This window comes from Myotis daubentonii, chromosome 9 (genome assembly GCF_963259705.1).
Source record: "Myotis daubentonii chromosome 9, mMyoDau2.1, whole genome shotgun sequence".
Taxonomy (NCBI): Eukaryota; Metazoa; Chordata; class Mammalia; order Chiroptera; family Vespertilionidae; genus Myotis; species Myotis daubentonii.
Window position 1 is genome coordinate 68,637,246 of NC_081848.1, and position 13,917 is coordinate 68,651,162.

General features: G+C 44.7%; 1 protein-coding gene across 10 annotated transcripts in view; it reads left to right on the forward strand.

The window, feature by feature from the left end:
• AGBL2 (AGBL carboxypeptidase 2) overlaps positions 1-13,702 on the forward strand; it is a 40,486-nt gene extending 26,784 nt beyond the window's left edge. For 4 of the 10 annotated variants that reach the window (XM_059709380.1, XM_059709378.1, XM_059709384.1 and 1 more), the window contains exons 14-17: positions 4,917-5,042; positions 5,505-5,612; positions 8,078-8,167; positions 12,631-13,700. In XM_059709380.1, coding sequence (XP_059565363.1) covers positions 4,917-5,042; positions 5,505-5,612; positions 8,078-8,167; positions 12,631-12,798 — 492 coding nt within the window. In that variant the 3' untranslated portion in view covers positions 12,799-13,700. Of the gene's footprint in view, positions 1-4,916; positions 5,077-5,504; positions 5,613-8,077; positions 8,168-12,630 lie in introns of those variants that run through there. The other 6 variants (XM_059709376.1, XM_059709381.1, XM_059709377.1 and 3 more) reach the window with 3 other exon arrangements.
• Positions 13,703-13,917: the final 215 nt, after the last annotated feature.

Sequence of the window (13,917 nt, forward strand, 5' to 3'; positions counted from 1 at the left end):
GAAGTCTTTGTCTGTTATAACTTTCATTTTAAAAATCTAGGGGGGGGGGGGGTGAGGACTCCATATTTATTCCAAGTTAACTGAGAGTGAGAAAAAGAAAGTTTAACTAAAAGTGAAAACCATGGAATATTAGGATTGAGAACCAAGATGGCGGCATAGGTTAACGCCGGAGTTTGCTGCTTTGAACAACTACTTCAAAAGTGAAACCAAAAAACGGAAGGGACATCACCCAGAACCACCGGGGTGCTGGCTGAGTGGAAGTCCTACAACTAGGAGGAAAGAGAAACGCATACGGACACTCAGAGGAGGCGCAGTGCTGAAGTCAAATTCTGAGGTGCGGAGTGCGCGGAGCGGGCTGGCGGCGGAGGGCGCGGTTGTTGTTTTCAATCGGGAGGGAGTCGCAGACTCTGAGCTCCAGATCCGGGCGAGTCTTTAGGGACCCAGACTCAGGCGGAAGAAGCGGGACTGTCTGGCTTCGGTCAGAGCGAGTGCAGCTTTCTCTCCGAGCTTTGCAGCGGGTGCTGGGACTCAGAGAGGCAGAGCCCCTGGGAACAGGACTGAGAGCCGCCATAACTGCTCTCTCCGGCCCACCCTGTTGATCCTGTTCGACCCGCCCTGCCCAAGCCCTGCACAGAGGCATTTGCCGGATAGCCTCAGGCAAAGGCTAGATTAGCACCTCCCTAGAGGACAGAAGTTCTCTCACCGCTGACACAGCTGAATCTCATAGCCACTTGGCCTGGAGGTCAAACCCTCCCTGGAATTAGCTACAGCAATCAAGATTTATCTATAAGACTGCAAACAAAGACCACTAGGGGGTGCACCAAGGAAGCATAACAAAATGCGGAGACAAAGAAACAGGACAAAATTGTCAATGGAAGAAATAGAGTTCAGAACCACACTTTTAAGGTCTCTCAAGAACTGTTTAGAAGCTGCCGATAAACTTAATGAGCTCTACACGAAAACTAATAAGACCCTCGATCTTATATTGGGGAACCAACTAGAAATTAAGCACACACGGACTGAAATAACGAATATTATACAGACGCCCGACAGCAGACCAGAGGAGCGCAAGAATCAAGTCAATGATTTGAAATGCAAGGAAGCAAAAAACATCCAACCGGAAAAGCAAAATGAAAAAAGAATCCAAAAATGCGAGGATAGTGTAAGGAGCCTCTGGGACAGCTTCAAGCGTACCAACATCAGAATTATAGGGGTGCCAGAAGATGAGAGAGAGCAAGATATTGAAAACCTATTTGAAGAAATAATGACAGAAAACTTCCCCCACCTGGTGAAAGAAATGGACTTACAGGTCCAAGAAGCGCGGAGAACCCCAAACAAAAGGAATCCAAAGAGGACCACACCAAGACACATCATAATTAAAATGCCAAGAGCAAAAGATAAAGAGAGAATCTTAAAAACAGCAAGAGAAAGAAACTCAGTTACCTACAAGGGAATACCCATACGACTGTCAGCTGATTTCTCAACAGAAACTTTGCAGGCCAGAAGGGAGTGGCAAGAAATATTCAAAGTGATGAATACCAAGAACCTACAACCAAGATTACTTTATCCAGCAAAGCTATCATTCAGAATTGAAGGTCAGATAAAGAGCTTCACAGATAAGGAAAAGCTAAAGGAGTTCATCACCACCAAACCAGGATTATATGAAATGCTGAAAGGTATCCTTTAAGAAGAGGAAGAGGAAGAAAAAGGTAAAGATACAAATTATGAACAACAAATATGCATCTATCAACAAGTGAATCTAAGAATCAAGTGAATAAATAATCTGATGAACAGAATAAACTGTTGATTATAATAGAATCAGGGACATAGAAAGGGAATGGACTGACTATTCTTGGGGGGGAAAGGGGTGTGGGAGATGTGGGAAGAGACTGGACAAAAATCGTGCACCTATGGATGAGGACAGTGGGTGGGGAGTGGGGGCGGAGGGTGGGGCGGGAACTGGGAGGAGGGGAGTTATGGGGGGGAAAAAAGAGGAACAAATGTAATAATATGAACAATAAAGATTTAATTAAAAAAAAATAAATAAATAAAAAAAAATAATAATAAAATAAAAGTGAAAACCATGTTAAGAAATAGGTTATTATAAATGACTGATACTTGCTTGCCAGAGGGGAAGAGGGTTGAAAAGGTGAAGGTCTTAAGAAGTACAAATTGGCAAGTTACAAAATAGTCATGGGGATATGAAGTACAGCACAGGGAATATAGTCAATAATCTACACTAATAAAAGAGAAACATGGTAATTGGCGTACGACCGCTACCCTTTTCATTGGCTAATCAGTGAGATATGCAAATTAACTGTCAGCCAAGATGGCGGCCGGCAGCCAGGCAGCTTGAAACTAACATGAGGCTTGCTTCAGTGACAGAGGAAACCAACGTTCCCGCCTGTCTGCTGCAGGCGGGCAGTTTGAAACATTTTAACAAAAAAAAACCCAGAAACCAGCTTTCAGCGAGCTGGGATCTCAGAGCTGGAGTTATACATTGTTTCGATTACCTACTTTTACCAGCGGAGGCCTAAGAGCTGGAGCCTCAGAGCTAAAGCTGGCCCAGAATTAAAAAGAGAAAAGAAAAAAAGGAGCGGTTGGGAGCTTCCGTCACCCACCAGCCTGAAAACAGCCCTCAGCCCCTCACCCAGACTGGCCAGGCACCCCAATGGGGACCCCCACCCTGAAGGGTATGTGACCAGCTGCAAACAGCCATCATCCCCTCATCCAGGCTGGCCAGGCACCCCAGTGGGGACCCCCACCCTGATCCAGGACACCCTTCAGGGCAAACCAGCTGGCCCCACCCATGCACCAGGCCTCTATCCTATATAGTAAAAGGGTAATATGCCTCCCGGCACCGGGATCAGCGTAACAGGGGGCAGCGCCCAAACCCCCTGATTGCCCTGCGGCTCTGTGTGTGACAGGGGGTGGAGCCACAACCTCCCTATCCGCCCTGCTCTGTTCGTGACAGGGGAAGGTGCCCCAACCTCCTGATCAGCCCTGCTCTGTGCCTGATACGGGGGGAGCTCCCCAACCCCCTGATCGCCCTGCGGCTCTGGGTGTGACAGGGTGTGGTGCCCCAACCCCCTGATCGGCCCTGCTCTGTGTGTGACAGGGTGTGGTGCCCCAACTCCCCTCTGCCCCCACGGGCCCTGCTCTGTGTGTGACAGGGCAGAGCCATAACCTCCCCATCGGCCCTGCCCTGAGTGTGAGAGTGGCGGCGCCCCAACCCCCTGATCCGCCCTGTTCTGTGTGTGACAGGGGGCGGTGCCCCAACTCCCCTATCAGCCCTACTCTCTGAGTGACAGGGGGGAGCTCCTCAACCCCCTGATGGGCCCTGCTCTGTGCATGACAGGGGGCAGCGCCCCAACCCCCGGATTGGCCCTGTTCTGTGGGTGACGGGGTGGCACCGCAACCTCCCCATCGACCCTGCTCTGTGTGTGACAGGGGGCGGTTCCCCAACTCCCCAATCGGCCCTGCTCTGAGCCCGACCAGGGGCTGCACCTAGGGATTGGGCCTGCCCTCTGCCACCTGGGAGTGGGCCTAAGCCAGCAGGTCGTTATCTCCCGAGGGGTCCCAGACTGTGAGAGGGCACAGGCCAGGCTGAGGGACCCCCCCCCCCCTTCCCCCCGAGTGCACCGGGCCTCTAGTATTATGATAACTATGGATAGTGGCAGGTGGTACTGGAAATATCGGGGACCACTATGGAAATTATATGATTATCTAACCACTATGCTGTACACCTGAGACTACAAAAAATAATATTGAATGTAAATTGAAATTTTAAAGTTGTTTTTAGTTATTTTATTTAAAAAAATGACCCATAATTTTTTTTTAAAGTGTTTCTTTAAAAACTTTTTTTATTGATTGACTTTAGAGAGAGAAGGGAAGGGAGAGAGACGTTAACTTGTTCCATTCATTTATGCATTCACTAGTTGACTCTTGTATGTGCGCTGACAGGGAATCAAACCTGAAACCTTGGCATGTCAGGACGATGCTCTAACCAGCTGAACTGCCTGGCAGGACTAAAAAGTGTTTCTTTATTCATGTCGTCTTAGATCGTTTTTTATACTTTCACATATTAAGTAACTTTTTTTGCCCCACCTGCTCACAGACGTTTTCTTACATAGATATTTACAAACAACAAAATATTTCTTATGATTTATTATGCACATGATTTCCTAATTGCATTAAGAAGTATCTCCATCATAGTGTCAGGGGGAGCCAGCCCAATTATACTTAGCCCTGCAGTTTCTTCAACTGTATTTACGGCAACATCAGATTAAGCTTCACCACACCATAGGTACCTGGAAAATTTGTCCTGAGCGTCATTTGCTTGAAGTAACAACCAAATCGAATCTTTTTGGTGTTGTTGTTAATCCTCACCCAAGAATATTTTTCCATTGATTTTTAGAGTGGAAAGGAGGGGGAGAGACAGAGAGAAACATCCATGTGAGAGAGACACATCAATTGGTTGCCTCCCACTCACCCCACAACCAGGGCTGGGGATTGAGCCTACAACTGAGGTATGTGCCCTTGACTGGAATTGAACCTGGGACCTTCAGACTGCGGGCTGACGCTTTATCCACTGAGCCAAACCATTCAGGGCCCAAATTGAATCTTTTAACCACACATCAAATAGTCAGTATTGCCTGTACCTGACATTATTGCCATAGTGATCTGGCTTTAAATTAAAAGTCACAAATACTTGGTCATTGGAGTATGTATGATAGTAGGATTTGGGGGCTGTTACATGGGAAGCAGCCTCCGATAAGGAGGTAATAACTATTTGTTCTGCAAACCAACAGTGTAACCTGAGGACCGCACACTGGCTCAGCCATCGTATCTTGAGTGTTGTGTGAAGAGTCCTCTGGGATCCTCTATGACTAGTTTCTCTGTACTATTTGAAATAGTTGCATCATAAGAAGACGATATACAAGAAGAAAAAAAAGAAGCCGCTTCAGACGAGGAAACAGCGAAATGAACAGTATCGGAAAAATAATATGATACGGGAGTTGAAGTCAACAGAAGATGCCCTGGTAAGAAAGCTCTGCTGCCTGCCTCTACTGTCAGGTAAAGAGTATTCCATTAACGGCAGTACTGGGGGTTAAGGTTTACTCTAAATCAGAAGGGGGTCAGAGGTGAAAGCTTTCTGTCTTTCATGGTCCTCTGCTGTGCTCTGGAGCTGCAAGTTTGGGCGTTTACCAAGTCTGGATTTCCAGAGGGAAGTGGTGGAATGGCTGGCAAAAGAGGGGCTGGAGCTAGTCACGGTTGCTGGGTGCTGAGGGGTCAGGCCTGGCCCCGCTAACACTAACGACACCTGGATAGCTCCTTCCTTGTCTTTCTCCCAGCTGTTGTACCTACATCATACCCTCTGCTTTCTAAAGTTGAAAATGCTTTCAGAGGTGGGCGTTTCACTGTTGGGTGAATTGGGTCAATTATGAGCAGATTAATTGCAATCCGTCAATTGAAAAACATTTTCTTTGCACTAATCCTTCTAGAAAAGACCAGGATTTGCTTCCACGATGCAAAAGCAGCCTTCCTTTTTAAAATATTCTGAGAATGCCAGTTCTTCAACAGTAAAAAATGAAAGACCAAGGATGAATGAGGTAATGTTTTTGCTTGACTTTTTTTAACTCACTCATGGAAAAAATGTATTAAAACTTTTTTGTAAGTTTTTTAAAGTGTACAACGTGATGATTTGATGTGCATACATTGTGAAATGATTCTCACCGTTGGGTTAACTAACACATCCATCACCTCACATGGTCATCTTTTTTTCTTTTGGTGAGAACATGTCCATTTCTACTCTTAGCAAGTTTTAATTATACAATGCAGTATTATTAACTATAGTCACCATGTTATACATCAGATCGTCATACATTATCTGATAACTAAAAGTTTGTACCCTTTTACCATCCTCCCCCTATTTGCCCCACCTCCCAGTCGCTGGCAACCACCATCTACTCTGTTTCTATGAGTTTGAGTTTTTTAGGTTCCACATATAAGTGTAGTATTTGTCTTTCTCTGTCTGGTTTATTTCACTTAGCATAATGTCCTCCATGATCATCCATGTTGTCATGAATGGCAGAATTTCCTTCTTTATTATGGCTAAATAACATATGTTTGCACATATTTTTTCCCATTCAGTAGATTGCCTTTTAACTTTATTGATTTTCTGTGCTGTGTTTTTTAGTTGATGTAGTCTCACTTGTTTATTTTTTTCTTTTGTTGTCTGCTTTTGTTGTCAAAACAAAAAAAAAATCATTGCCAAGACCAATGTCAAAGAGCTTACTTCCTATGTTTTCTTTTAGGAGTTTTCCAGAGTTAGATCTTAAATGTAGGTTTTTAATCCATTTTGAGTTGACTCTTGTGTATGGTGTAAGACAGGTACAGTTTCATTCTTTCACATGTGAATATCTAGTTTTTGCAACACCATTGTATATTCTTGGCTCATTTGTTAAAAATTAAATGGCCATATATGCATGACTTTATTTCTGGGCTCTATATTCTGGTCCATTCTTAACTCTCTTTCACACAGATTCTGTAATTTTTCCAATTAGTATGTCTCTCCCTCAGGGCGAAGAACACAATAGCCCTCTGTGTCACCCTTACCTGTCAGTGACACTGGGAGCAGGGGAACACTAACATTTGGTGGGGAGACTGGCTCTGCTTTAGATTACACACCACTGAAGCCTGACACCAAATTTTGGTGATTTGTGACTTTATATCTAGAACATAAGAACAGTCTGTTTTATCATCCAGCCAGCCGTTTATTCAACAAATTGTATTTGTGTAACCACTATGTGCCAGGCCCTCTCCTGGATGTTGCAAATACGACATTGAATAAACACTATCTCTGCCTCAGGGACCTTAGAGTCTGGGCTGGGGATTTGACAAGTGAACAGCAAATGACATAACAGAGTAGGGAACACAGGGAACACAGAGGAGAAGCACCTAACCAACTTTTATACTTTCGAGTTTTGTGGCTATAAAGTCCTTGGTTCTTTTTTTTTTTAATTGATTTCAGAGAGGAAGGAAGAGGGAGAGATAGAAACATCAATGATGAGAGAGAATCATTGATTGGCTGCCTCCTGCAAGATCCCCACTGGGGATCGAGCCCACAACCTGGGCATGTGCCCTTGACCAGAACTGAACCTGGGACCTTTCAGTTTGCAGGCTGACGCTCTACCCACTGAGCCAAACCAGCTAGGGCAGTCCTTGGTTCCTTTACATATAAATATAAGTTTTGGTACAACAGTAGCTACTTCTTAGTGGGTAGAATGTACAATTGGCCCTCCTGTGGCAGAATGCTACCCCGTGAGTAACAGTAAGATAAAGAGGCCCTGCTGTGTTACACTGAGGAACCCTCACAGGCGCAGGCATCTCCATTCAGTAGTGAGAGACAGCTGGGGTCTAGTGTAATAGTGACAAGGAAACAGCTCTGAAATCTGTCTTGAGTTCAAACGTCACCCCCACCATGTAATTTTTTGTGAGATACTGAACCATCCTGGGACTCTGTTTCTGCATCTAAAATATCTATCTATATAAAAGCCTAAGTGACTGTTACGACCGAATGACCAATCGCTATGACATGCATTGACCACCCAGGGGCAGATGCTCAATGCAGGAGGTGCCCCCTGGTGGTCAGTGCACTCCCACAGCCAACCTCCCATGGCTGGCCCCCATCAGCCTGATAGGGACTGAGCGAGATGGGCCCCAATTGGCCCCAATCACCGGCCAGGCCGAGGGACCTGTGCATTCACCTGTGCATGAATTCGTGCACCAGGCCTCTAGTTGGGGTAATTATAACAACAACATAAGGTTGGTTGAGAAGATTAGATGTGAATCTGTGTGTAAAGGGCCTGGCATATGGTAGGTATTCAATAAATATTATTGAATTATTTGAATTATTTTCTTTGAATTATTTGTTTGTGTCCTACCTCTCTTTTTGTGTTAAGAGTATCATAATGAATCAACATGCATGAATGAAAAACACTTAGAGAATGTATATTCTACATACTCACACTTATCCAAGTAGAAATTTTAATGAGAATGTGTTCATTTATTCTAGTCACAGTTAAATGGAAGAGACAAAGACATCTCCCTGGACCTGTCAAAAGCAAATAGCTTGATTCTGACTAAGAATAAAGAAAGAAAGCAGGTATTTCACCTAACATATATTATACCTATATGCTGGTGATTTACTTTATTTGGTTTTGAAATGTATTATGTGATTTGGAGGGGTGGTAATCCACAGTCCACACAGTTTCACCTTCTCAGATTTGTTCTGCTCAGGTAATTTGCACCCTGGGGCACAGCCCACCAGGTACTGAAGGACACAGACAGCCCTCCCAGAGCTAACAGTTTGCCATGGAGAAGGTACCTTTATTTCAACGAACATTTGTTAGGCAGCTGTTATTTTGTAACTCCAGGCAACGTCTCAGGTAAAACAGAGATAGCGTAATGCAGCAGTTCTCACCTCAAGAGTTATTAGCAGCAAGTGGAGTAGGGTAGCTATGACGTGTGCCCCACGCGCTGTGTTACAGTGATCCTTCAATGCTGAGGTTTGTGAATGGTTTGCTTTTTTAGAAGGATAAGTTAGCGTGAGCTCATATTTATCCCTGTCCATCGCTCTTGTTCCTTGGCACTTGCATAGTCTTTCCTGAAAGGGAGGCTAGAGGGACATATGGTAAGTAAGCTGTTGTTTCAAATACCACTGGGTGCAGCTCATGTGTCCAGGGAAAGATTGGAAACCACTGGATTGAGTAGGTATACTGGATATAGCACCCACAGTTCTCCTGAGGGGAAGTCCCTCCTTTCTTCTCAAATCTGTTGCTTGAGAATTGTCAAGTTGATGTTCTCATTTATTCAGCAGTATCCTATGGAGAACCTATTAGGTGCCAGGCCCTTTGAGGACAGTAAGATATGACCCCTCCCTTAAGGCAATGACCCTCTACATGGGGGGGGGCAAGATAGTCCAACCACCTGGTATAACAGAAACTGAAGAGCAATGAAAAAAGAGGGTTAGCCCTAGCCGTTTTGGCTCAGTGGATAGAGTGTCGCCTGTGGACTAAAGGGTCCCAGGTTTGATTCTGGCCAAGGGCACATGCCCAGTTTGCAGGCTCGATCCCCTCCCCAGTAGGGGACATGCAGGAGGCAGCCAATCAATGATTTTTTCTCATCATTGATGTTTCTATCTATCTCCCTTCATCTCTGAAATAACTGAAAAAATATAATTTTAAAAAAAAGAAGAGATGTTTAAATAAAGTCAAAACAAAGAGAGTTTCTGTCCTGACAGACAAATAAGTGATGGACTTGCCCTTTCTCCCCATTCAGCATTTATTACAAGAAGCTGTGGGTGCCTAAAACCATATCCTGCAACTGAATCATGCTGGTTAAGCTGCAACATGTAACCAGGGATTCAGTGAAACCCAGTGTACTGGACGAATGCCTTCCAAACCTGTACCTTTACTTAATTTTCCTAAAGTTCCTAGTGTAGTATCTCTCTAACAGAAATGTAGGCATGCAACTTCAAGACAGCTTATAAAATGCAGTTCCTGAACTGCTCAGAGCAATTAAAATGTTGCCCATAGAGAACCAAGATGGCTGCATAGGTAAACACCTGTACTTGCTGCCTCCCACAACGACATCAAAATTACAACTAAAAGACAGAACAACTGTCATCCAGAACCGCGGGAAAGCTGGCTGCGTGGAAGTACTACAACCAGAGAGGTGAAGAAGAAAGCACAGCGAGACGGGTAGGAGGTGTGGAGGCACGGAACGGGCTGGCACCCAGGTGCGCTGCTTTTTTAATCAGGAGGGAGATACAAGCTCCCACTTGCTCTGAGCTCCAGTGCTGGGCAAGACTCTGGGGGACCCAGACACATACGGGGAGAAACTGGACTGTCTGGCATCGGGGCAAGAACATGGGGGCAGCTTTCTTCCAGACAGAGATGCTCGCAGTGGTCATTGCTCCTGTGCTGGGACCTCCCAGGTGCAGGGCTGATTGGAAGCCATTGCTGTTTGCTCCACCCTGGAGATTCCCTGAGAACCTGCCCCACCCAATTTACAACTCCACCCAAGCTGTGCACACCAGCTTTTGCATATGAATGGCCTGTCCTTTCTCGGCCTAAAACCTGGCCTGAAACCTGTCGAACAAGCTGCAGCTAGGTCAGGGAGCCCCAAAGCTACCAAAAGAAGGCCCAAGGCTGGCACCTTGCTGCACAGTGCCTTGCTTGTATCTGGGCACTTCCAAACCTGATACAAAGAGGAGGAATCTGCAGATCTCTCCATAGCTCCTGCTGGGTGGACCCAGGCAGTGGCTGGCTTTGTACCTCCTTGGAGGTCCAAGAGCCAGGGTACCCAATGGTGAGTGTGAGGCCATACCAGATTATAACTCTTCACATCCATAAGCGACACACTCAAGGGGCAGACTCAGTGAGCACCAAAGCCCCACTGAAGCAAGTCCTGCCCCATAAGGGTGTCTCCTGTACAGCAGCTCTTCCATTGTAGACACAGCTGGTCCTCACAGCCAATTGGCCTGGAGGTCAATTCCTCCCAGTGATACCAACAGCAATCAAGGCTCACCTACAACAAGACTGTGCACACAGTCCACAAAGGGGTGCACAGAGAGTGTCCACCTCAAGTGATTGGGGAGGCTGAGCCACTGGGCCCTATCGGACACATACTACACAAGGCCACTCTATCAACTCAAGGAGACTTAACAGCTACCCAATACATAGAAACAAAGACAGGGAAGCAGCCAAAATGCTGAGACAAAGAAACATGTCATAAAGGAAAGAAATGGAAGAAAGCAAACTACTGGATATAGAGTTCAAACCTCCGAAGAACTTAGTGAGACCTACAAGAATATTAGTGAAAATGCAAAAAAAAAAAAAAAAAAAAAAGGAAAAGGACCAGTCAGAAATTAAGCATACACTGACTGAAATAAAGAACAATATACAGCCGAAACCGGTTTGGCTCAGTGGATAGAGCATCGGCCTGCGGACTGAAGGGTCCCGGGTTCGATTCCGGTCAAGGGCATGTACCTGGGCTGCGGGCACATCCCCAGTGGGAGATGTGCAGGAGGCAGCTGATCGATGTTTCTCTCTCATCGATGTTTCTGACTCTCTATCTCTCTCCCTTCCTCTCTGTAAAAAATCAATAAAATATATTAAAAAAAAAAAAGAACAATATACAGAGATTCAACAGTAGACTGGAGAATCCCAAGAATCAAGTCAAAGATTTGAAATACTAGGAAGCAAAAAACACCCAACCAGAAGAGCAAAAAGAAAAAAGAATCCAAAAATATAAAGATAGTGTAAGGAGCCTCTGGAGCCTCTGGGACAACTTCAAGCGTACCAACATCCGAATTATGGGGGTGCCAGAAGAAGAGAGAGAGCAAGATATTGAAAACCTATTTGAAGAAATAATGACAGAAAACTTCCCCTACCTGGTGAAAGAAATAGACTTACAAGACCAGGAAGTGCAGAGAATCCCAAATAAGAGGAATCCAAAGAGGACCACACCATGACACATCATAATTAAAATGCCAAGGGCAAAAGACAAAGAGAGACTCTTAAAAGCACAAGAGCAAAACAGTTAGTTACCTACAAGGGAGTACCCATACAACTGTCAGCTGATTTCTCAACAGAAACTATGAAGGCCAGAAGGGAGTGGCAAAAATATTCACACATTGTTTGCGGGTAGTTTTTATCGTGTGCTAACAGGTGGCGCGGGCCATTTTTGCTAATTTTTTGCACAAATGGCAATGTTCAGTAAAATTACGATAACTTTAGTTTACGTATTTATACATTACCCGCATTCTACCGCTAGTCTATAAAAAACGTATTAATACGTGTCCCGCACTCTACTACACTGGTAGAACGTATAAATACGTAAAACATATAAATACGTTTCCCGCATACAATGTGTTCAAAGTGATGAATAGCAAGAACCTACAACCAAGATTACTCTACCCAGCAAAGCTATCATTTAGAATTGAAGGTCAGATAAAGAGCTTCACAGACAAGAAAAAGCTAAAGGAGTTCATCACCACTAAGCCAGTATTATATGAAATGCTGAAGGGTATTCTTTAAGAAGAGGAAGAAGGAGGAAAAAGGTAAAGATAAAAAATTATGAACAACAAAGTGACAACAAATACATATCTATCAACATGTGAATCTAAAAATCAAATGAATAAAAAATCTGATGAACAGAATAAACTGGTGAATGTAATAGAATCAGGGGCATGGAAATGGAGTGGACTGACAATTCTCAGGGGGAGGGGGGTGTGGGGGTGCAGGAAGAGATTGGACAAAGATCTTATACCTATGGACACGGACAGTGGGGTGGTGAGGTCCTGGGGTGGGGTGAGAACCGAGTGGAGGGGGGTTATGGGGGGAAAAAGAGAGGAACATCCGTAATAATCTGAACAATAAAGATTTTTTTAAAATGTTGGCCATAGACAGCTGGCACTCTGAGGGACAAAGGCAAATGCTTGATTTGCCTCTGCCCTGTAACAACTATTTCTCACTAACTCCTTGTAAACCAACCTGCATCCTTATTCTAACTTTACAAATTGCAACATAAAGTGAGCTCAACTTTTATATCTTGTTTGCACAGACAGAAAAGCCAGGATTTGCATGCTCTTCAAAGAGAAGCACAAACACCGGCCAAGAGCCAGATCCGGATACGAAGCCACACTGGTCCAGGAACAGGTTTCTTGCCACAAAGAGAGGCCACACCACCGTGGCGGGGTGCCCGTCCTTGCACATATACACATTCCCGTAGGGCCCTGGGGCCGCACTACACGGTGCCTCCATGGCATGTTTTGGGTGAGCCTCATTTGTAATGAGGGAGTTGTGTGGTGGGTAACTACGCTCGTTGGTGGTGTACTGTGTTGTGCATTCACATGCACTGACCTTCCACTATGTGCATGCCTTCAAGATGCACACCTCATTCATTAAATTACTTTTCATAAAATGAAGCTTCATTGTGATGTATGGAAAAGCTTCCTTTATCAGAAGTTCAAGTGTGTTCTCCTGGAACTATAGACAGAAATACCTCACTTTAACCAGTAGATATCCTGTCTAAAATTATGGGCAAATCAATTTTAAGTGATAAACTCTGTTTTAAACATATTCTGTGAGTGTGCCATGTTAAAAATGTGTCACAACTTGCTAGTGATGTCAAACTGTGGTATCTCAGACTTGCTCAGGATGAGATGTTCCCACATATAGAAAACAATTCATGTATTACCCGAAATTTAATGTTGCATATATTATGTTCAACACAGTTATGTAAGTTTTAAAACCCATTTATTAAAATTATTTCTCTATAACCAGTTGTTTCCATTGATTGGTTAACTGCATAAGCTTTTGTGAACAGGAATTTTAGGTCCCTCACAAGCACCTATGTTGTCAGCGTGCTAGTATCATGTTCAGAAAGGATCACCCCAGGTCCTCCCAGGCTTCCCATTTGAATTACTTTCTTCCTATCACATTGGGGTGCAGCCCTACACCTTTTTGCTTTTTCTTTTAAATATATTTTTATTGATTTCAGAGAAGAAGGAAGAGGGAGAGAGAGATAGAAACATCCATGATTCGCTCATCATGGATCAGCTGCCTCTTGCAAGTCCCCCACTGGAGATCGAGCCCACAACTCAGGCATGTGCCCTTGACCGGAATCGAACCTGGGACCTTTCTGTTCACAGGCCGATGCTCTATCCACTTAGCCAAACCGGCTAGGGCCCTATACCTTTTTTCACTTCTCTTATCTATGCTGCTGACTTCTGCTCCCTTTCCTCTGAGATTCTTCCCCAAACTTCGTGGGCAACTTCTCTCCTGTACCATAGGAGAATAAGGTGGAGCCGCTTTTATCTCCCAACCATCCACTCTTGCCAGAGGCTCT